General features: G+C 39.9%; 1 protein-coding gene across 7 annotated transcripts in view; it reads left to right on the forward strand.

Annotated features, from left to right (window-relative positions):
• micall1a (MICAL-like 1a) overlaps positions 1 to 25,318 on the forward strand; it is a 121,812-nt gene that overhangs the window by 34,593 nt on the left and 61,901 nt on the right. For 3 of the 7 annotated variants that reach the window (XM_065239962.2, XM_073815387.1, XM_065239968.2), the window contains exons 2-3: positions 12,959 to 13,007; positions 18,392 to 18,533. The exons of 1 other annotated variant lie outside the window; for it this stretch is intronic. In XM_065239962.2, the coding sequence (XP_065096034.2) occupies positions 12,959 to 13,007; positions 18,392 to 18,533 (191 nt within the window). Of the gene's footprint in view, positions 1 to 9,063; positions 9,192 to 12,958; positions 13,008 to 16,083; positions 17,482 to 18,391; positions 18,534 to 25,318 lie in introns of all 7 variants that reach the window. 3 more of the 7 variants (XM_073815385.1, XM_065239963.2, XM_065239964.2) reach the window with 3 other exon arrangements.

Here is a 25,318-nt window from a genome sequence, read left to right on the forward strand (position 1 = left end):
GAAAAACTCAACTCCAATAAAATAGTAGCTCCAATTACAAACTTGCTTATATTGCTTGTTTATTAATAAAACGAATTCAACGGATGGTATCTGCGTTAAAACACAAATAAATGTAAAATTTAATTGACATAATTTTTCATTACTACGAATGCTTATTTGTTCATTTTTTTTTTATTAAAACAGAACAACAATAAATTAGTAAAATGACTTGCTTATATTAAACAAAACATTTAACAAAAACGAATAGACGGAAAACATTTTACTGGCCCTATAACATAAATAAATCTAAGATCCTTAGATTTTTCAAAACACATGATTGGTTTACATTTTTTTATCAATATAAAGCTACAATAATGTAAAATATGAACAAACTCACCTAAGTTAAGCGAAGAAATCAAACTTGAATCCTATGTATTATATCAAAGCTTTCCGACTTTCACATTCACGTGAATTTAGTAAGTCAGGAAATTATTTACACCATATGAGTGTACTATAATTTAACTAGCGATTGTGCTGTGCTTGTGTGATTATGCTTTTTGCGCTACAGAGAGAAAATACTTGAAGAGGTCATGTTGCCCTATGCTGAAGAGGACATGCCCTTGAAATGGTTGTTTCAACAAGACAATGACCCAAAACACACTAGTAAATGGGCAAAGTCTTGGTTCCAAACCAACAAAATTAATGTTATGGAGTGGCCAGCCCAATCTCCAGACCTTAATCCAATTGAGAACTTGTGAGGTGATATCAAAAATGCTGTTTCTGAAGCAAAACCAAGAAATGTGAATGAATTGTGGAATGTTGTTAAAGAATCATGGAGTGGAATAACAGCTGAGAGGTGCCACAAGTTGGTTGACTCCATGCCACACAGATGTCAAGCAGTTTTAAAAAACTGTGGTCATACAACAAAATATTAGTTTAGTGATTCACAGGATTGCTAAATCCCAGAAAAAAAAATGTTTGTACAAAATAGTTTTGAGTTTGTACAGTCAAAGGTAGACACTGCTATTTTTTTGAACACACCCCTTTCAACTAATTGCCCAATTGCACAGCCTTAAGAGCGTGCATATCATGAATGCTGGGTCTTGTTTGTTTTCTGAGAATCTACTGAACCTACTGGTAACTTGTTTGCCACGTAGCAATAAAAAATATACTAAAAACCTTGATTATTCTGGTTAGTCACATTGTACTGCTATTATTTTGAACAAGACTGTACATTTAAGACTGTTAGTGGTATCACTAGCTAAATACATCATATGTGTTACACACATTTGCTCCTCATATGCCAGTTTGACTCCTTGTACTGTGTGTAAAGATGTTGCATGTTTGCATACAGCGTAGAACAGGGGTGTCCAAAGTCGATCCTGGAGGGCCTGTGTCCTGCAGAGTTTAGCTAAAACGTCCCTCAACACACCTGCCTCAAAGTATCTAGTCTGCCTAGTAAGACCTTGATTAGCTGGATCAGGTGTGTTTGATTAGGGTTGGAATAAAACTCTGCAGAGACACCGGCCCTCCAGGAGCAGGAGTGGACACCCCTGGTGTAGAAGGATGTGTCCAGCTGCGATTCTAGGATATAGACAAATAAAACAAACATGTATTCAGTCAAAAAGACATATTATAACAATAGAGTACAACGATTATAAATCGTTAGACTATTCATTAAAACGTTAATGTATTACATATTACATGGCCCAACATTATCAACACACATTACGTGTTTACTTCGTTTCAAAATCTAAGAAAGCTTCAAGTAAATACAACAGTAAAATACATATAACTTTAAACAAATCATCTGTACTTAGAGTTTCTTGAGTTTGATCATGAGAACAAATTTTACCGGTAACAGTTTAGCTGGTAACTTAGCAAGTTTGTAAACATGTCTAAACCAACATCGATAAAAAAAACGATAGTCTGCATAATTCAACATACACGTGTGTAAATATGGTACGTTGTTTATGAAATACAGTATTACAACACAAAACAATTAGCTTGCAAGCTTAGCTCTACACGCACATTGGGCCCTATTTTAACGATCTGAAACGCAAGTGCGAAGCGCAACGCGCAAGTGAGTTTGTGGGCGGATCTTGGGCGCTGTTGCTATTTTCCCGGCGGGAGAACTAACTCTTTCGCTGGGCGCAAATCAATAAGGGGTTGGTCTGAAGTAGGTTCATTATTCATAGGTGTGATTTGGGCGTAACGTCAAATAAACCAATCAGAACGCTATCCAACATTCCCTTTAAACGCAAGGGCGCAAGTTCCATGGCGGGTTGCTATTATTATGACGGATTTACCAGGCGCACGCCAGGAGCGGTTCACAGCCGAGGAGACCCACTTCAAAGACAGAGAAGTTGTTTTGTATGGGGATAGGAGAAACCCGCTCAAATCAGCGTAGGTTAAACAGGCGTGAGAGGAAATAGCCACAATTGTCTCATCAGCTGGCATCCCCATCGTTGCACCAGCATAAATCGGGCACGCCGTGTAACGGGAGGTGGATCTGCCTCTACACAGACGCCAGCAGAGGACATCGCTGCGTCCACCCTCACCGCTGAAAGGGTTTGGGGGCTTTGAAATCGGACCCAAGAAACGCAAGCAAGGTCCAACCCCAAAGTACTCTTACAAATCAAGTTCATATACATTAAGGTTTCTTATGAAAACATTTTAATTATTATTTACATAAAATAAACGTAATACAGCCACACAACAAACTTATGAAAATATTTTAATCGTTATTTGCATGAGAATAAATAAAAACTATCACCACAATGCTCACCACTATGATTCCCCTTATCTCGTGTATTAATATTTTTAAGTGTAACAATTTATGATTTGCAAAATAACTGTTGCATCTGTGTAGATTAGATGCAAAGTGTATGCGCGTTGTGCACGCTATACATTATGGTCAAGCATGCGCCCTTAAAATAGCATAATGAACAACGTGCAACGCGCCACTGACTTTAAACTTTTTTTTCTGGTCAGTGGCGCAATTGTTTTTTGAAACTGCAAAATAGCATCAGGGATGGTTTGCGCCGGAACACGCCTCTTTTTTTGCGCTGAACCGCCCAGGGAGCGCAAGTTCATTCCCTAGTTTGCCGACGTGCTTCTGTGGAGGGAAAAACCCGCTGTGCGCCGGCGCAAAATACGAATGATACATGCGTCACTGACAAAGTCAATTGCGCTGGGTGCAAGATAGGGCCCCTGATGTTAATCTCCGGTTACGTAACGTACAGTAAAAGGCAAATAATAAACGTGAATACTTACAGCCTGTGATCCAGAAGTGCACAGTAATCCAACTTTCAGGAGACGTCGTGCAAATCCAGCTTCGGTTCATGAGAAGCAGTTATTGTGAAAACTCCGTGAACAACTTCTGACTGGATTTTTCCGGAACCGTATTAAACATGATGTCCTCTGTGGAAGTCCATAAAGTGCTATTTTGCCCTCGCATCTAAAGAGACAGCGTCTACTCGAGAGATTTAATCGCTTAAATGATGAAACAGGAGTTTGCAAACAGAGTCAAAGCAGGGTCTCCCAACCTCCGCCATTTTAGCTCTCTTCTGACTCAGCGCTCTCCACCCCCGTCTTTGAGGGCGTACCCTAGCAAAGCAGAGAGGGCTGAACTATGATAATGTTGGTCTTGTCTACGTCACTAATCCCAGGAAGTAAACTGTTGCCTACAATCCGAGTGTTTTTTGTAGTCCTCGAACGTTAGAGACGATAACTCGCGTCATCGTTTTCTTTGAGGTATGTACTTTTTGAATATCGTTAGCATGTACTAATACACACTTACACACAAAAGGATGTTTAAAAACGTGTATCTCATAATAGGTGCTCTTTAATTTCTGAAAGTGCATTCAAATAGCAGTATCTCACATTTTCTGAATTAAAGTGCTGAATTAAAATGAAGAAACGTCAGCATATCAACATGTTCACGTGACAAGCTTGCTCTTTTTTTGTGAGCAAATGTTCCCTGCAGCAGAGAAGCAGTGGCAGCGCCAGGGAGGAGCTAGGTGGTGCTGTAGCTCCCCCTATAATATCCATAGCACCCCCAAGAAATATCTGTAATATTTTATATGTTTATATTTTAATGTCATGTTTGAATAGTCTTTTTCATGTTGTTAAAAAAGGAATTAAATAATAATTTAAAAATATATATTTTAGTGTAAAATAATAAGGCCCAAACAGGTGATCTTTTTTGGCCAATGGGCGCAGCGCCCGGTGAACGTTTGACCTAACGCACGGCATTTTGTTTTTGATAGCAAGTTTGGAAATTTAGCAAAGTAGGACTCTTAATTGCGACAACATCATTGATGCCTTCGCACTCAATCACAACAACAGATGTATTGTTTTGTTGTGAAGACGTCTATGGTAAGTGCTTGATTTTCCCCTCTGTTGGCTATTACAAATTGATTTAATTTGGTGGTTGAAGCAGCAGAATCTTGGCTCTTCATAGTTACATGCATCTATAATGCTCCAACAATAGGAATACTGCTGATTCATCATTAGACTAGTGTTGGTAACTGGCTGTGTGATTTTGTGATCTGAGCATAAGCGTGCACAGTTTCTGTTGCATTGTGTTGTTTGTTGCTCCGTTGTATTCAGGGCTTGACTGTGACAGAATTGTGAAATATTATTTTCAGAGGTTTACATTGGCAGGCTTTTGTATATTGTATCTATAGCCCTTGTGTTGAATACTTTTACATAGTCGCGGAAGGAGTATAGGTCAGTTAATGCGGGCGTGTACGTTACGCGTGTATATACTGTAGACTCTTTTACTGTTTGTACACAATAACGACATGTCAACGAATGCACGCGCATTTTGGCAACGAAAGTATGGCGAGAATCAGCATTGAAGCAACACAGACAGACAAAGTTATTTTAAAAAGTTGACTTTATCAACATTTTCAACACAGCTACAAGATCCGTGGCGTGTACTATAGTGGAGTGGATAGAAGACGTTAGCAGATGGCCAAATTTAAAGTGGCCAGATACATATATACATATATTAGTATATTATATGAGTGCAACAACCAGACATTTTGATGCTGGGAAACCGTTTTAATAAACTTTCTGAGTTGCTAACACATTACCCCAGATTTCCACCGACTGCGGAACGGCTGCGGATCCGTTGCGGAACGGCGGCGGAGTCAATCGGTTTCCATTCAAGTCAATGTGTGTATTTCCACTGACTGCGCTCCGAATCCGTCACAGCTCCGGCCGTCCGCAGCCCTCCGGCACAAATACGCAGAGCTTCTATTTTTGACGGATGCCGGACAGCTCCGCAGGGCAGAGCCATGACTTTATCGCGGGATCATACCTGAATATGCGAGAACTCGTGTTTTTTTTAATTAAATATTTGCAATACAAACATTACAAACACACACAAATAAAGTCACAAATAAAGTGTAATAAAGAAACAATAAATAATAGACAAGAACAGAGCCAGGGGGAGTTTCAAATAAATACATTAAAGATAGAGCATAAATAAATGATTTAGCAGCCTTCTTATTTTTTAAATTTTGGATGGATTTGATCTACTGCTCTACATGAGATCTCGTGTTGTGATCTGGGCTGGTTTGTAAAAATGTCATAATTCAACGGCATAATGGGCAGAGACAGAACTAGGTATTGCGCGATCATCACGTGAATTTGCGAGACCTCATGGGTCCTCGTCACTTCAGCACTTAGCCGCTCTGCAACAAATACGGATCTGGTGGGTATTGGCGGACGGCGGAGTGCGGAGCCGTAACGCAGCGGAGCTGATCTGCAGCCGCTCCGCAGTCGGTGGAAATCCGGGGTTAGAACTAATGGGCAATAACACTAGCCTGGCTCCGCCCTCCTACGTGCTTCCGCTTAATTTTCATTTCGCTTCAGCAGTACGTCTGGGATTGCTCTATAGAGTTTCGTTTTCTCCTGCAAAAATCTGCAGGACCAATCAGCGAACAGATGGGGGTGGCTAAGAGCGATGACGTTGAGGTCGTGCGTCAGTTTGTGTTATAGTTTAGTAATGGCAGCGGAGAAAGACGTGAGAAAAGCTATTCGGTCCGTTGTTGCAAAACTGCCGAATATACAGAAGTTAAAGCCGGAGCAAGAACCAGGTTTGCTAAGTTTTGTTTGTCTGATTATTCTGACTTGTTGTTTCCGGACGGTTTCGGTGCATGATGTATGTCACGACCACGCGTTAGCGATTGGCTTTGGCAGATCCTGAGTGACTCTGGGCAGATCCAATAGTTTTAAACTTCAACAATGGACCCTCCTTAACGGAAGTAACGCTTTGCAATGGAGCGTGGCCAGACTCTCTGTACAAATGAAATGAATGTACGAGAGTCTGGTTGGACCAGGCTACAATAACACCACTTTTGTTGCCAAAATGCACGCGCAGGCTATTTGGTCACGGGGGCTGTAAAAGGGTCTATATATATACCAAGGGTGGTCCAATGCGACATCCATAATGAAACGCCCCCAAAATTCAAAGCACCTTCTCTTAAGTGTTGAGCATCCCATAGCACCTGCATCAGAAAATCTCTGGAGCTGCCACTGCAGAGAAGATTCGTTCCGCTGGAGTGGTTGTGGCAGGAATGCAAAGAAAAGATCTTTCAAGCATTGATAGGTTAGGAAAACGTCCTTCATTTTCCTTCCACCAACCAAAAGGATCTTCTTTTTTTGCTATTTGCGGTTCTGAAAAGTACATTTGTACTTCCTTTCTCATCACCTGAATCTTTTGTTCCTCATGTGACTCCTCCTCTTCACAGAGGCTGTCTGTGTCAGACTGGAGGAGTTTTTTTTGCACTGACTCTTCCTCTCTCAGGGAACAGTGACACTTTTGGCGCTTTTCCATTGCATAGTACCCCACGGTTTAGTTTAGTTTGGGTCGGGTCAGCTCACCTCACTTTGGCGTGGTTAGCTTTTCCATCGAGTTTAGTATCACTTCGGAGTGGGAGGGATTATAGGCGTGTCGTTATATTTACGCTGCCTACTGCTGTAACATCATACACGTGAGAGCGTTGTTGTACATTCCCATACATTCATTTATTTCTCAGTCTGCCACAAAATTAAAATTGGCCACCACAAAAAGATGTTTGCACATCGCGTTTATAACTACCTCTGTCTCACATGACAGTTTCTGTTCAGACACCCGACCCGTGGCGTCAGTCGACGGCGCTCCGCTGAGCCTCATTCAGTTGCCTTTAAGCATATATAATGTGGACGTGCACGTCGCGAATGTGCCGCCACAAACTGCAAGTCTGAAAAAAAACTGTTATGGTGTCCCGGATTCTCGACCTGCGGATGTTTTTCATCGCTAAAAGGGTGTTTGGAAACTTATAGCAGAACACAGATAACAACATGTTTGCTTGAGACAGCGCAAGCTAGCAGTAAGCTAAAGCTAATATTTACATTATAGCGATGACGTGACGATTCTCTCAGACCAATGACGTGACGATTTTCTCAGACCAATCAGTGATCTACAGTGTTTTCGCGTCACGTTTGGTATCAGCTCGGGTCGCTTGGAACCCCAACCGAGGTGGTACGAAAAAAAGTATCGGATACTACGTACTGCATCCAATGGAAAAGCTCCCAAAAGTAAGCTGACCCGACCCAAACTAAACTAAACCGTGGGGTAGAGGTCTTCTCGGGTCCAAAGAAATGTACCCGACCCGAAATGACCCGAATCACTTCATACCCGAACCCGACGTGCATAAATAAAAGAAATTTAGAGAAAGACCCGACCCGAGACAAACCCAAGAAAATTAGACCCGAGTCCGACCCGAACCAGTGAAATTTTTTTTTAACCTGACTGGAACCGAATGTAAACGGCACTGACGTGTGTGCATTCTGCAGACCCACGCGCAGCAGTCAGACAGAAAGAAACTCCGGTGGCCTTGCAACCAATTTGGCGAGCTGCTCCATTCGTTTTACTTTGTTATCTGACGACGACACCAACGTAACCGCTAAAATGTACATTTATAATTGACTGACATGTTTGTCTCAACGAAAATGAACCTTCCGACAACCACACAATGTCGCAAGCGCTCTTGGCAAACAGATGAGAGGTTTAAAAAGTACATTGACGCACACAGGCGAGAGAGTTCGGGTCTTCTCGGGTCCGTTTAGAAAAAACACATTCATTTTTAACTTACCCGAGACCCGATGCCGCTATTATTGTACCCGACCCGTGTCCGAAGGGACATGTGAAACTTTTAGACCCGAACCCGATCGGGTCTCGGGTCGGACCTCGGGTTTTCGGATCTAAGTGGACCCGTGAAGACCTCTACCGTGGGGTACTATGCAATGGAAAAGCGCCATTTGACTCTGAAGCTGCCCTTCTTCTGTAGTTTTCCTGATCTCTTTTCCTGCCCTAATAGCAAGGACTTCAACAGTGTTTTGAACCTATATCCTCTGTTCACTTTGCATAAACTTGAGTTTTCTAAATCTTGGATCTAGGGCTGCTGACAGAAGAACTGTGTTGTCTTTCTCCTTGAAGAAAGTGCTGATATCCCCCCACCTCTCTGTTAACTCTTTAGATGCTTTGGCTAAAAAAGCTTTTCCAGGTGTTGTTTCAAAGCTAAGGGATTGTAGCCCTTTTGCAAGCTGAGGAAGGCATGACAATGTTGCATACTCTTCACTGCTAAGAAACTTAGTGGCACATTGGAAAGGCTGCAGGCCCTGGGTCAGGCTTCAAATCAAAGTAATGTTTGCCCCTTGGTGTCACTTCAGGATCAGAAAGCGTGGCAGTAATGGGCTGCTCCAGCAGTCTCTCCAGCATAAAGTAGGTGCTATTCCACCGGGTTGTGACGTCTTGTATCAGCTTATGCTCTGGTTTGTTCATTTGCTGCTGCTTCTCTTTCAGCTTAGTGTTGGCCAGTTCACTTCTTCTAAAATGTTCAACCAAGGTCTTTGCAGCTCCCAAAGCTTTGCTGATGCTGGACTCTTTAAGGGAACTGTTCACAATAAGCTGAAGTGTGTGTCCAGTACAGTGAACGGAGACCCAATTTTGTTTCTCTGCCAGCAATTTCAGTGCAGCCACAACATTTGATCCATTGTCATGAACATCTGCTTTAATGTTGTCTACAGAAATGTTGAAGTTTGTGACAACCTCTTCAAGCCATGTTGCTATGTTGACGTTAATCAAGAGGCATGGTTGCAAGAGTGAGACACTTCCTTTTCCAATCCTCAGTGATGAAGTGACCGGTGACACCAAGGTATGCTTTTGTTGCAAGGCTAGTCCAGATGTCAGTGGTCAGTGCATTGAAGCTTTTTCCTTCATGAATAGTTTCCTTCACCTTTAAAAAATCCGGAATATTTTAGTTTATCATTTTATTTTTAACTCTCTTAGTGGTTAAACTGTTGTTTAGTCTTTACTGCCTTTACTAGTCTGACTATTGGTCAGATTTCTAGAGAGTGTAGCACTTCCTTCCCGGGACGGATGGAGGCCGTCTCCTCCAAAATGCTTTCAATTGTCTATAAACCCTGTTATGCTGTGGAAACAACTTTGACATTTGACATTGTTTTTGCAATTTCACACACCTCTTTAACTTTATCTTTGGTGATCTCCGACTAGCGGAGTCTGGTGTCATTAGTGCTTACATAAATAACAATCTTAAAAAACTTATGCTTACACATTACAAAGATCTGTGACATCTTTCTCTTTATTACTCTCTGCTCTTTTCAAATGCTAACCAACCAATAAAGTTTAATTTATTGTAATGAACTATGGAACATTTGTAAACATAATAAATAGAGAATTGTTTGTGTTGAAACGTTTAGGCATATAACAAATTGACATACCTGGGGTTTGTTTTGAAGAGTGGACAAAAACATCAAATAAATCAAATAATACAACTATTGGCCATAAAAATAGTGTGATTGGTTGAATGGCCCTTACATGTCCTCCAAAGTGTGAGCCATAAATGTGTTTCTCCATTCTTTCATCCTACAGCATTTTAAAATTAAAATAAAAACTTATTTGACCTTGTAAAAGAAAACTAGTCATATTTAACGAAAAGGGGTAAACAAAAATAATAGTCATGTTCTCTTGTGCGAAGATTGTACATTGATTTTTACTTACATTGCCCTTGTGTTATCCGAATTGAGTAGCCTCTTCCATTTGTAAATTCATCTTGATTCTTTAAAGAGATTGGACAAATTTGTCTGCTTTCGCCGGAGTGTAGGATCTCTCCCTGTGTGTCCGTATGAGAAGCTGGAAAGATGATTATGTGCTTATGAATCCCCTTGTCTCACAACATTTTTCACATGTTGTCATAGTCGCGTTGCATCTTGTGTATACCAGCAGAGAGGTCTGGGTGAAATCGGACTTGTTTATTATTGTAGAGAACATTCCCTTTAATTCCGGCTTCCTTTAATACTCGCTCCTTGTCTTTTGAAATTCAACAACTTCATATGCCGTGTCCTCAGGCATGTCCTGCCCAAGTCGTTATTTGTCAGAGTCCCAATTCTGTGAGCCTAATCAATTACCAAATTCTCCCTCTGGTATCCAATTCTCCAGAAATGTAAACATGTCTTGGCCCTTTGTTTTCTCCGGTAGACCCAGCCATCTCACATTGTTCCATCGGCTTCTACATTCCAAATCTTCTACTTTGTTTAAAAGAGTTTCCAACATAGTCACTTTGGATATTAGTCTATTGACGTTGTTTTCAGTGTCCGACACCTGCATGTGCTATTCCGCTTCAATTTTTTATAACCATCAATTTTTTATAAAGTCCACTTTTCAGGGACAATATAGTTTTAATGATGTCCTGGATTGGCTTCCCTGTCAGGGCCGTCTCCCACAGCTGCCGGAGCATTCATCTTCATTTCGTACTTTTTTCCTTTCTTTTTTGCCCCCTTTACATGACACTTTAATTCCCTGCAGTTTTATATTTGCATTGCTTGTCTTTAAATACAATTCTGATTGGTTTTAATGGATTTTATTGAATAGTAGCCGCAGAGCTAAAAGATATCAACCTCTTAGCACCTCGCCATACCAGGAAGTCGTCATCTGTTTTACTGATATCACGTGACTCATGTTACTTTTTGCTGCGAACTGCAGCCTGTTTTAAAGCAGATTAAAATGATATCTAATAATCTCACTACATTTACTGAATTGTGGAAGAGACTGGAAGAACAGTGAAGAACAAAATTACTCCAGAGCAGTGTAAGAAACTAGTGATATCCTGCGGCCGCAGATTTACATTTACATTTAGTCATTTAGCAGACACTTTTGTCCAAAGCAACTTACAAATGAGTAGGGATGCACCGAATCCAGGATTCGGATTCGGCCGAATACTGGGCTTTTTGACGGGGTTCGGGTTCGGCCGAATCTTAGATTTTTTTTCCACCGAACCCTAAGCTTGCGCTACGCTGGTCGACGTCACGCGGCCGTTGATTACACACATCAGGTGCTGACGTGGAGAAAAGTTTTTTTTTTTTCGGTGAGCCTTGGAAAAAGGCACCGCATCGCTTTCATTGTGCGTTGCAGTCAGGCTATCAAAATGCATCCTCGCCCTGCCCGTCGGGCTATCTTGACTTATAGGGAGGAAAAAATATATTTAAATGCTTATGTATCCTCTAACAGATTTGGATGGGTAATTGTAGTGCATGAAATTCAGGCTTTGGGTATTTAAATTGCGTTTGAGTGCGCGCTCGAGTTTTACTTTCACTTTCGCGATCGGGCGAAGCCGCAGTACAGGAAAGCAATCCGTACTGATTTGTCATGGATTTTTGTGCAAATCCTCCAACTTCGTCCTGTCAGTCATTACTATCCTCACGTAAGAAAATTAAATCTCTCGCTGCAAGCTTTAAAGTAATATAGATTGTACGGGCAGTGAAGAGAGTGTCTCTGTGCAGAATCGTTCTTAAAGCGACAGTCTGATCGAAAAAATTATCCAATCTCTAACTGGATGATCCAAACTGTGAGTTTTGTGACCCACTGAACCACTTTTAAATAATGAGTATATATGGTGTGGGGATGAGCAGGAACAGTTGGTTTACATGGAAATCCAGTTTTTTTGTTTGTTAAAAAACCAACAGCATCAAAACAACAACAAGAATAGCAGATTAAACATTGTGGTTAGAGGCCCTATTGGCTTTGTATTGGCAAAATTTCGGGCTGCCAAAAACTAAAGAGTGCCTGTCCGAAGGGCTACCAGGGATTTTGAAATTTTGCGAGCCCTGTAATGGAATAAGGATGCGAGTAGGATTCTGTATTCGGTTTCGGATTCGGACAAATCTTAAACAGTGGATTCAGTATTCGGCCGAACCCAAAAAAACTGGATTCGGTGCATCCCTACAAATGAGGTAAACAATAGAAGCAATTATAGCAACGCAAGCACAGCAATACATAAGTGCACTGGAAATAGTCTCATCAAGTCTAAGACAGTATACATAGCCAAGGGTTGGTTAGTAATTTTTTTCAGCAGATGTGCTGAAGTTCTTCAGGGCCCCTACCCTCTCATTTTGACAACTCTAACCCTTAACTTTTAGTTGTAATATTCTTTTGTTGCTGTTCTCTAATTGTCATCAAAGTGTTTCCCACAAAATAAAGTGCCTTGGCTTTTTCGTTGAAGTGCCTTGGTTATTGTAAAACATGGTAATAGAACATTGGTATGTCCACAACTAATATTCCTTTAAAGGCAGGATGCATGATCTCTAAAAGCCGGAGTTGACATTTAAAATCATCTTAACAAACACACCCCTACCCCAATAGAATCTGGACCTTCATTTGATAGACCCGACCCACACATATGCAAACCCAGGCAACGATGTCAGTTGGTAGACATGCCCCTTACTGCTGATTGGCTACAAGTGTGTTTTGGTACTAGGCCCGACTTCCTTTTCCAAAGCTTTTTCAAATTTGTGCACCCCGCCTTTAAAGTATGAGTAATAAACATTATTTCAGAATTTTTTTAATATAAATTAACCTGAATTCTGTTGTTGCTAACCATGTTTTTTTCTTTGTTTTTTTTTTTAGAGATTTTGACTCTCTTTCCAAAGAAAACGTCTACGAGAACAATCAGCTAGTGAGTATTACACCGACAGAGGATTAAACCACTCCAACTGGTTCAGAACACAGGAGCTGATTCATCTTCCAAAGGCCCAAAAGGGCTCATGTTACCATGGGCGGGTCTAGACAATTTTTTCATGGGGGGCCTGGCTCAAAGAGGGGTGGCACATTTAACTCTCTGGGGTCGACTGCGGCACACGCCACAAACTCTTTATTTTTCAATCACTCCCCAAAGAGACTTAGATTACTGCTGATTTTGGACATACAGATATGATCTATAAATCATTTAAAATGTTAAAGGTTTTTGTGTCCACTCCCAATAAAAACTGTATGTTGTGCTTTTCGCAAAATTAAGAAAATAAACATGATGCGGGTTCTGTTCTCTCTTCCTCAGTGAAGTTCTTTTAGAAACACGTCAGGAAAAATGAACTGTAACTTAACGAACACTTGACATACAAACAAAAGATAAATGTCTACATAATGCTTTAAATATCTACTATTAAATGATGTAAGTGAAATTGGAAACAAATATTGTCATTCGGTGTTAACTGTATAAGAAGGGGGAGACGTATTGTCTTTTTCCTGTTACCTCATAATACCTCATTATCTGTAATGAGCTGAGATCCCCACGCCCCGCTCCATTGAAGTGAAAGAGCAGAGCAGTCCATATGCATAAGTTTGCTCTCGCCCACAGTCAGTCTCTCCATTCATTCCTGTGTTGAGTTGTTTCATCTCGAGCACAGCAAACATTACATCTAAATCATTATTTAGTTGCGTCTATGTCTCCGTCACGCGAGTAATGGCGTCTCCAAAGTATTGATAAGTTGACCCCCCTGATTCCTTCTTGTGTCTGTACTACAATGATTACAAAAACACAAATAAGAGTCGAGACCATGGTGAGCAGTTGTTCTTTTCTGCTTTTTACTGGGCACAAGTAAAACTCTAGCTGGCCAAACAAACTAGGGATGTCCAAACACGATCCGATACTTCGAGTATATTAAGGTTATTAAAAGTCTAGTATACACACACACACACACACACACACACACACACACACACACACACACACACACACACACACACACATATATTCAATGAATTTGGAAAAAATCCAAGTTGGTTCTTTAAGTTTATTTTGTTGTACACATTTTTTTCTGATTATTTTAGTAATTTGACTGAGTGAAGAAATTCTAAATAAATCTAAATAAATATTTAATTGTTCAAGCGCAAATAACCTAGCACTGAACCGAGCAGACTGTGGGTGGCAGTAGTCATCATAGTTTAAACTGAGTGAGAAAAGCAGCAGAGCCCGGTGGATTTCATCTATCCTGAATTTGTAAATGTCCTGTAAATAATGCGAATCGGTGCAGCCCTGAGAGCCTGGTACAGTAATTTAAATATATGTAAATGAAATCATTTGTACTGCGAATGTGTTGTATGCTTTGGAAGCTGCACACATTGCATGGATGCGCACGCTTAAGACAAGAAGGACATGGGATGTTTGTCGTAATCCGCTGCCCTCGCTCCCTCTGCATACCATGCACAGCAGAGGTTGGCACACATCGCCGACAGACAGAATTATTTGCAGTCTTGGGCCAAGGAGTAATGGCACAAGACTTTTTTAAAATGTCAAATAAATCGTTGGTGTCCCCAGAGCACATATGTAAATTTTTAGCTCAAAATACCATATAAATAATTTATTATAGCATTAAAATTGCCACTTTGTAGGTGTGTGCAAAAATGTGCTGTTTTGGGTGTGTCCTTTAAATTGCAAATGAGCTGATGAAATTCAAACACTGATCACAATGATGGTGGTTTGTTGCAATTAAAACTCAATTGTGCTTTTCGCTGCACTAAAAGGCAGTGCTCTGGTTGGATAGTGCAGATAAAGGGGCGGTATTATTGTAATAAGAGCTCCTTATGACATCATTAACTCTTTCCCCGCCATTGACGAGATATCTCGTCAATTAAGAGAAAACGCTTCCCCGCCAATGACGAGATTTTCCGTCTTTCCGCAATACCGCTATTATCCACCAGGTGGCGCCCTTCCGCAACTTTTTAAAACCGGAAGTATTGCCCTATGGCAAGCTGCTGCATGTCCGTGTCTGTTTTAAAGATCGCTCTGAATGGGATCTCTATGAAAAGTCCGTCACAAATATGGAATTATTTTTGCTTTTTGCTCAAAATATGGTGTTTTTGCAAAAACCTACCCATATTCAAAAGCTGATTGCAAAAGAACCACTAAAGGTAGGATGAAACGTTTTTTTTTGTTTGAAAGCAGAGGGTCTGTTCTTTCATTTGGTATATTGTATGTTTATTAATTAAAGAAGAACATTTTCTGGAAGGCATTAAACTTTGGTGAAAATCATGAAAAACGCTGGCGCTGGCTGGCAACTTTTTTTAAAAACGCTGGCGGTGAAAGAGTTAATGTGCTTGTAGAGAATGGTTTATCAAAACTAAGTTACTGGGTTGATCTTTTTCACATTTTCTAGGTTGATAGAAGCACTGGGGACCCAATCATAGCACTTAAACATGGAAAAAGTCAGATTTTCATGCCATGGCCCCTTTAAATTTTTTTGTTGAATCAACTTAGATTTACAATTCATTTTAACTTTTATATTTTTTATCTCGATTAGAGATGATGACCCTGTGCAGGTCTCTGTGCAGGTCCCTGCTTGCAACAAAAATATCTACATGGATTTATATCGCTACAGGTTGTGATTATAGGCTGTAATGTGTCAGTTTATATCCTGTAAAAGTAGAGGTGTTTCTACACTGAAAAAACAATGATTCATTCAATTTACTCAGTTTTTTAAGGTAAGTGGTTGCAATCAATTAATTTAAGCTGCATTTAAACAAAAGTTTTTTATTTTATTTTACTTTTTTACCTTGAAAAATTGAGTAAATTGATTGAATAATTTTTTTTAGTGTAACAAAAATAACCATATAATATATATCATGCAGATCCCACTAGATTGAGGAAACAAGATGGCGCCGTATTATGGCGACTTGCTCCGAGCTACTCTATTCTTTGTGTTATTGTCACTTTTCTTGCACAAAGTGTAATATGCACTATTGTCTACGACCCCCAGACACTACTGAGCATTTGACTGTGTGTTCCTGATGCTTGGAAATCGCAGGGATTACCTTATGTGATCGCATTAAACAAACAGATTCCATCGAGGAACGATGATCGCAGATCCTGTTGAAGGGGAGACCAATGGGGAGGCGTCCTGGCGAGGCTAAGACGGCAAACCACATGGCCTACGATCCCTAGCATATTGCTTGCTACCCTCCAGTCGATGGAAAACAACCTGGATGGACTCCATAGCCGAATCAGTGCTCAGAGGGACATGAGGGACTGTTCAATTTTCTGTTTTACAGAAACTTGGCTAGACCCCAATATTTCTGATTCGGTCAAACAACCGGAAGGGTTCTCATTACATCTTATGGATCGCTCCGGGTTGAACACCAGAAAAACAAAGGGAGGCGGTGTGTGCTTTCGGATTTATAACTTGTGGTGTACTGATGTGGGAACAGTTTCTAAGTCATGCTCACTGGCGTTGGAACATCTAACGGTGAGGTGTAGACCATTTTACCTCCCGAGGGAATTCACCTGCATTTTGCTTACCTGTGTTTACATACCGCCGCAAGCTAACTCGATAGCGGCTATGGATAAACTGTATGAGGTCATCAGCAAGCAGGAGAACTTGTATCCTGATGCCATTTCTATCGTAGCAGGTGACTTTAACCACTGTAACATGAAGACTGTACTTCCCAAGTACCACCAATTTGTTAAATGCCACACTAGAGGCAATAAGACTCTTGATCACTGCTATTCCACGATTAAGGCAGCATATAAAGCTATCCTGCGTCCTCATTTTGGGAAATCCGACCATCTTTCAGTGCTTCTGCTACTTGCTTACAAGCAGAGAGAAACGTGTGCAACCCGAGGTGAGGACAGCTCAATGTTGGACTGCAGATAATATCTCCCAACTCATGGCCTGCTTTGACCTGAGAGATTGGCCAATCTTTAGGAGGTGGGCATCGAGTCTGGATGATTATACTGCAGTCGTCATTGCTTATATTCGTTTCTGCATGGAGCTCTGTATCTCAGTATGATCTATTCGCCAATATTCTAACGCGAAGCCCTGGATGAACAGCAACGTACGCTGGTGGCTGAGGGAACACAATACAGCCCTTCGATCTGGGGACAGTGAACAATATAAAAGGTCCAGATATGAGGTTCGGAGAGCCAAGAGACGACACAGAGAGAAATTGGAGCCGGATTGTACTGGTCGTGATTCGCAGCGTATGTGGAAGGGAATGCGGGTGATTACAGACTACTAGACTAAACTTGGCAGGATTACCGATTTCCAGCGTCTCTCCCGGACGAACTGAACAGTTTCTTCGCTCGCTTAGAAGCCACCAACTCAGACTACCCAGGCCTAGGAGCTGCACTGCGGCCATCAGATACTGTCGATTTTCAGGTAACAGAGACAGATGTGCGTGAGACTTTTAGTAGGGTAAATGAACGTAAATCTGCGCCCAGACTGCATTCCATCCCGTGTTTTTAAGTTATGTTAAGCACAATTAGCTCCGGTTCTCACTGATGTATTTAATCTGTCCTTGTCTATGTGTGCGGTTCCCCGCTGTTTCAAGGAAACCATCATTATACCTGTACCTAAGAAAACTCCTGTCTCTTGTTTAAACTATTATCAATCCATTGCTTTAACATCTGTGATTATGAAATGCTTGGAAAAACTGGTTATTTCATTTATTGCTAAACAAATTTGCCTACATAGACATAATTATAGTTTATATATGTTTAATATTTGTTAAAATATCTGTTTTTGATATAGATCTAATCAGTTATGTCTTAAGTAAATGTTTGAATAACTGTTGGGGAAAATATGTCAATTAAATGTCAATCAAACAATAAATTGTTTTTGACTTTGTGTGTGCCAAATCTATTAGTTTTACCAGTGATTTTAAGGTTTGGATGCAATGATTTTGTTTTTAACCCTAAAAATGTTTTAACATTTTATTTTAGTAACACAAATACAAAATGATATAAAACAACAACACAGCCTGTCATTTTGTTTTTAAAGCTACGTTGCTATTGCTGGATGCTTCGAAACTGCTTGCCTTAGCTTTTACAGGGTTGAAATGAAAAATTTTAGCATACATTTCACAGCATAAAAAAAGTAGAAAAGTCTCTTAATCTTTGAACATTTGTCAGACAGAAATATTACATTTTGTTAGAACTGTGGTACCATTTTATAATTGTAATAATAAAGCTGTATAATTGCATTAAAACGATTATGTAGTAAAACTGGGTTTTAGTCGGCTGTTTGCATGTTTCTTCTCTTTTGTGATATGACTCTCTTTTTTTCAAAGGCATTTGAAGTTGCGGAGCATGAGTTAAATATTCCAGCCCTGCTGGATCCAGAAGACATGGTGTCCATGAGCGTGCCTGACAGATTAAGTATTATTACCTACGTCTCTCAGTATTACAACTTCTTCACCAACAAATATCATGGTGAGTGTTGAAAATCGCAAACAAAGATCATACCATGTTCCCAAGACATGTAGCTCAGATCACATAAGATCACCTTGGGTGGGTTGCACCAACAAGGATTAAATTAAGCAGAGTTTAGAGCCAATCTAGGGTTTGTTGATCTCAGTTTAATTTTAATTCAAATTTGTTGCACCACTTAAATTTAAACACAGATTAACAAATCTTAGATTAAAACTTTAAACTGTATTAAACCCTTCACATCTGCAATTTATTTTTTCTTCCATGTTGAATTTTCCGGTGTAATTAAACAGCAACCATGTTGACGTTGTTATTAAAAAAGGAAATAAACAGTTTATGAAAGCAAAGGTAATGTAATTATTGTATTATAAATCACCTACATCAGGGGTCTTCAACGTTTGTTGGGTCGGGGACCCCTTAGATAAACGAGAGGCATGGAGCAGGGACCCCCTGATACTAAATGTGTAAACTGGTATTTAAGTAATCAGTAAGGTAGGAGAGGCTGCCTTTTCGTATTAGGCACAACGCAAAGTGGAGTAAAGTACAACTATTGACCAATCAGAATCAAGGACTGGAACTGTTTTATAAATAGAAACAAACCATATTGTCACACAGCCATACTATATTAAGACAGTTCATTGGCACTATTATGCTGTAGTTGTACATGCATCATTTTTTTGTTTAATAATTTTTTTGTTAAAGTAGATTTAGTTTTTATATGAATATAATAATAATAATAATAATATAATAATAATAATATAATATTATTTTAAGGTATTTGCAGTGTAATAGATTAGCATTTTACTGTGAATTTACCTGAACCTGGGCTTTCAGTTTATAAAGATGATTGATCATGGTGAATGGCACAAAGACTCTCTATTCTGGTGGGGATAGAGGTTGTGCTACTTTAAAATTCAGAGGTTTTTTGCCTTTCTTGTGTATCGTCATTGTCACGAGTTTGAGTAACGCAGGTTTATTTTCTCCATAGCTTCATATCAGACTAGGAGAAAACATGCATCGAGTCCGCGCGTATCTCTTTGGGGCAACTTTTTGAAAGGCATATTTCAACCTGACTATGAATCTTGCACAAAGTTTCATACATTTTTAAATGCGAGCGATAGTTTTGTCAAAGTTTATAATGCAGACGCGGTGTGGTGTCATTTGCCTGTTGAATTAGCGCTTTGAATCTGAACCGCGTGAAACAGCCGTCCAAGTTCAGAAATATAACTTAGATGAGACTATGTTGCACTGATTCTAAAATAACTTTCTGAAAGAAAGACACACATGCCTATAAGATTTACCTGTTTTATGATGCCTTTTCTGTCGCTACTGCTGCTTCCTGAGTGTACATTATAATCTTCAGATATTTTATTTTGGTCCGCTTGCTAAACTGAACGCGCGCCTTCGCGGCCACGCACGTGCACAACTTAAAGCTATGTTTATACTCGGCGCGTCCGCACGGGCGCGTTGGTGCGCGCGGCAAAAATGACGTCAACGCGGAGTGGGCGGTCGTGCGCGTTGGGTGCCCGAGACCCCATTTCGCGTGGCGGTGTGCACGGCATTTTTTGTAACTTTCCGCATCCGAAAATGACCGAACTCGAGGCGATTCTGTCCGAGCAGGCAAGCCTGTGACGTATCTCTTTGATCAATCCAAGCAAAACAATGTATATATTTATCTGACACTCTGTAAGTAAAGTATGGAAACTTCGCAATTTAAAACACGAATTCTTTTACATGATTCAGAATGTTTGGCTTATATTTGTATTGAATGAACCACTAGACGAGGAATAAAATACAAACCTTAAGATATCTGTACTGTTTGTTTAGTAAAAAACGTTAATGAAATGATAATGTTTAATAAAGACATATTTAAAAGATTGTTGTTTTATTCACATTCTCAAATTTATATATCAAACTCTGATGTTAAAAGCACCAGGGTTGTTCCAGCGGACAACTTCTTCTATCCTCTTCTTTATGTTTGTTTTTGACTTTATTGCTCGCGTCGCCCCCTGGTGGTTCAAAAAATAGTGCAACAGCGAGTATCAACTATAAACGCCTCGTCCGTTTGGTGAGACGCGCGCGCGAGTATAAACAAAGCTTAAAGGGGACATGTAACATTTTTTTGTACATATATTTTACGCTTTTAGCAAAAAATAGCTTGTGGTCAAACATCATTTTGCGGACCCCCTGCAGTTCCGTCGGGGGGGCGCGGACCCCCGGTTGAAGACCCATGACCTACATACACCGGTAGGCTAATCTAAAGGTCTGATTCAAATAAAAACATTTGACAATCTTTTAAAACACTTGTATTGATTTACAGACCAGGAAATATCGCGACAGGAAATATCGCAAAGCTAAGATATTGTGATATAATGAACAAGATGTGTCAACGCATTTGCCATGAAGCGCCACCGTGTGTCCGTTCATTCACTGTCCTTCGTCTGACTGGAGCGCGCGTGACAGAGGAGAAGCACAAACGAGCATCGGTAGCTGTCACCGGTGCTGTTAATAATCTTTTTGAGCTGCCAAACTCACTTTGTTGAGACATAATAATAAAAGCATCTTTGAATAGCTCCACCACGCTCACGGTATGTGTTTCTAATCATTCAGCCAGACATTTAATTGTAAAAAAACATATTTAAACCTCCTCATATGCAAGTTTAAAGTTAATACCTCACTGAGATTTAAAACAGAGTTTAAAGTAATGGAGCAACAGGATTAAAGATAATCTAGGTTTACTGTAAAATTTAAACTTGGAACAAAATCGCAGTTTAAATGAAAACCTGATTATTTTTAAACAGGTTTAAAGTTTGGTGCAACAGAATTATTAAATAAAAGAAAATGTTCTTCTTTAAATATATTAAACATACGTTTTATCAATATCAAATGAAAGAACAGAATGTCTGCTTTTAAACAACTAGAGACTGTGAGAGACTGTGGTGGTGATGATGTCACACGCCGATTAGCACATGTGACGTTGTTGCATTGTCTGTCACATTATATTGCATTTTAACACAACTGAATGCTATTTCTACATATTATCTGGTCTGTTGTCTATAAAATAGTGACTAAACACAACCCAGTAATGACCCAGCAACTCATTGTTTAATCCAATCAGCTCTTTCTTTTACTGCTGCTAAAAACGGGACATCGTCTGACAAAATCACCATACATTTACATTGAGGCCGTACTAATGTTGCTCTTCTCATCAGTGTTGTTGCGTTATGAGCGCTTTTTTATTTTAAATATGAGTGGTAGTTTTGAGCGTTGAGCGCTCACTACAATCAACCAAGCCATTGAATTCGGGTTGAATGCAATAATTGGACTCATGCAATTTTTGCTTCTTATCTGTGACAGTGTTTTGTATATGCCACTGTGCAAACTATTCACGCAGACACTATACGTCATCAGCATGTTAACGTGCGCTCACCTCCCATCTGTAAACAGAGGGGGAATGGCAAACTTTCCTGCTAAATTGACAACCTGCACAGGAGCCACAAAACATTTTTTTTTTTTTTTGAAACATCAACAAAAAACTTATGGATTAGCAAATAGCAAAAACCTCAATTTTCAGGTCAAAAATATAAGCAAATGAGTCGGGTCGGGTCGGACCTCGGGCTTAATCTTTTACGCTTCGTGAAAAAAATAGTAATCATCACTGCTGTTCACCGTAAAGAAAGTCTGGTCTGGCTGCTGCAACGTGCATCACAGAGAGGGGCGGGGGATAGCAATAAGCTCCAGGGCGGATCAGCAACGGAGCTTATTGCTATCACTGCGTGCACGCCTGTTGCCTGGAGAAGAAGAGGTGGAGAAAGTAAACTTGCCGCAGGTGAATTCACCGTTGCTTGCTACTACAGGAGGAGAAGCCGCTGGCTGAGTACATGTTTGAGTTATTTTTTTATTTATTATTGTGTGATTTTTATTTAAGGCATATTTATATAGCCTATATTTAAAGTTTATAGTTTCAGTTGTTTGTATTGTTAAAAGGCGTGAACATTAAAGCTTGATTTGAATTCCCATCTGCTGGTCATGATAATAGCCTACGTGTATGAGGAAAAAAAGGCACGGGGGGTCGGCGGCATTAGGCCGCGGGTTAGGTTCGGACAGATAATTCACGTTGATGTGTCGGGTTACATCGGGTCCGGGCTTTAAAAGCCACGGGCCGGGTCGGGTCGGGTTGTAATTTTCAGTAAATTTAGTAAATATCAATAAAGGTGTAAAAGACCAATGGAGATTGACTTGGCTTAGCGAAATGATGAAGATTGGCAAGCCTTTAATTTCGTGGGTTAAGAAACCGCCAGGTAAAGGGCGATTTATAGTCGTGCGTAGGTCCTACGACCAAGCTACGGCTATCCGTAGCCTGTGCGTAGCTCTACGTAGCCTGACGCGCACCTCACAAAATTTCTAACAGCGCGTCGGCTCTACGCGGACCGTAAGCGCTGTGATTGGTCCACCAGAACCCCTCCCGTCAGGTAAAAAAACTGCGTCATAGGTATTTCCGTTTGAGACCGTGAAAACAAAGATGAGCCAAGTTGAGGAGTGATTTAACTCAAACTGAAACATCATTGCTGGTCTTCTCAAATTATACACAACAAGTTGCTATTTCTTCTTCGTTTGTGGGTTAACTTGCTTAGCTTCTTCTTCTGTGACGACTTCTGCTGCTACTGTGGTTACACGCGTGATTACTGCCAACCAGCGGTTTCGCGTGTCTTTGATCTAACCAGTGGCTGATACAACGGGTTTGTTAATAAACTCGTGGGTAAACTTCATGTGGCGCCACAAGAATCAAGAGGCAGATGACATCCAAATCCCGTGAGAGCGATTGACGAGGAATCATAAGAGGAGACTGCTTCCGAAATCCTCTCACGGCGCTTTCATGTCATCTACCTGTCGGTTCTTACAGTTGCATTTGCGTGTGGGCATAAAAACGTAACATTTGTACATATATTTAAGCACCGCAGTTTATAAACAAGTGATTTTAAACCATTCAAACACAAACAATAGTGCTAAATGCGCTCGCTGTTTCTGTGTCAGAGCAGTATGCAAGTTGCGCATTCGCTTCTCATTGAGCTTGTGAGTATTTTGTCACTTTATTGGCCCTTAATATACATATGCGTCAAAAATCCAGTCTTTGCAAGTATCTTCATATAAACACGACCATTTAGGTCTTAGGAGAAAGTAAACAGCAGAAACATTGCGCATACAATAGCACATCAGCGCTGCCTCTATTGTAACATAATATTTTGTTGATAAAGGTACAGTCATCCAATTTACAACTGTCACTATGGTTACAGACATCCTGTGCGAATTGTACACGAGTTTGACTCGAGTTACTCGTTCAGGGTTTATATTCATACATAACGTTACTGTATTAGAGCTGTGACTGTAAGCTGTTGTGTGAGCAGAACAGACCCTGGATTATTTGTTTATGTGTACTGAATAATATGATATGAAAAAGTTGTATTTGTTCACATTATTAAAGGCATTATATAACATGAACAAACAATGAAAAATATGGAGTATATAAGCATTTAATTAATTCTTGTTTATGTCATTACAGTAATTGACAGTAGTTCATGGTGCATTTACTTATGTTAACAGTTTCAATTTTGATTTAAAAAAAAAATATTAGTACATGCTAAAATTAATACATTTACAATTAATAGATAATTAATAAAAGATTCATTAAAGGTGGTGATATTCATGTTTCCTTTTTATATAGTGAGTTATTTAGCTGTTTCGCCTTAATCTGAAATGCCCTGCAAACTATACAGCTACCTATATATGCCACAGGAGACTTCAATATGGAATTAATGGCAAAAAATCTCCCCTTAAAATGCTCTTGGTCTTGCCTACAAAGAGTGGTAGTTAAAGGAATATGACTTGGCCTGAAAAAAAATTCAGTCAGAAGAATTTTTTTCACTTTAATCCATGTGTATGAGAGTTTTTACTTGTATAGATCTCATTGTCCTGAACAAACCTATTAGCTCCACCCATCAGGAAGTCGGCTATTTTGGATGGTTTCAAAAGTGCATGCGGTGAAGTTTTACATACTCCTCCTAGGGAATTCATGCGATTGACATCAAACGTCTGACATCGACTTGCTAAATTGCTAAAGGAATTTTTAATATCTTTAACGGTGCTGCCATGTGGAGGTGACAAAATTATGGTGAAATCAGAGAAACAGGAAGTGTCTAATATCTAAGGTAAAAATTGTCTTATTGTGATGACACGGGGGGGGGGCTGTTCGGCCAAAGATTCCGATCGCATCGAAGTGCCTATTGTGGGTCTCAATCATAGCACCACCAACAGGTGCCAGGGAGTGTGTCAGTCATAAAGGTGAGTATTTTGACAGTCGCATGCGGTAAACTTTTAAATACTCCTTGAGGATTCAGGCGATTGACACCAAACGTGGTGATCTAATTGCAAATCAATTTCAATCAAATGTGTACATGTCAAAGTATTCGCCCATTCCACAGAATTTACACAATACTGTCTTGTGAGCCTATTGTCCTCTATTTATAATATCATCTTTACATTCCACCTCGCTTTCCAGAACAATATCATCTGGCCCTTTTACAGCAGATAGATATATTGGCAAACAAAGCCCAGACAAGAAAAAAGGACCAGCTTGGTATATTTTATAAATAATAAGATACAGATAGTTTCAAATATTGCTTAAATTCTCAAAATTCATTTCCTAAATACTTATTTAATAATCTAAAAACTCCTATTAAAACTCAGTATAGTATCAAAGATATTTAAAATCAATATTATGTTTGTTGCTA

Source organism: Paramisgurnus dabryanus, chromosome 7, assembly GCF_030506205.2.
Source record: "Paramisgurnus dabryanus chromosome 7, PD_genome_1.1, whole genome shotgun sequence".
NCBI classification, from domain to species: Eukaryota; Metazoa; Chordata; class Actinopteri; order Cypriniformes; family Cobitidae; genus Paramisgurnus; species Paramisgurnus dabryanus.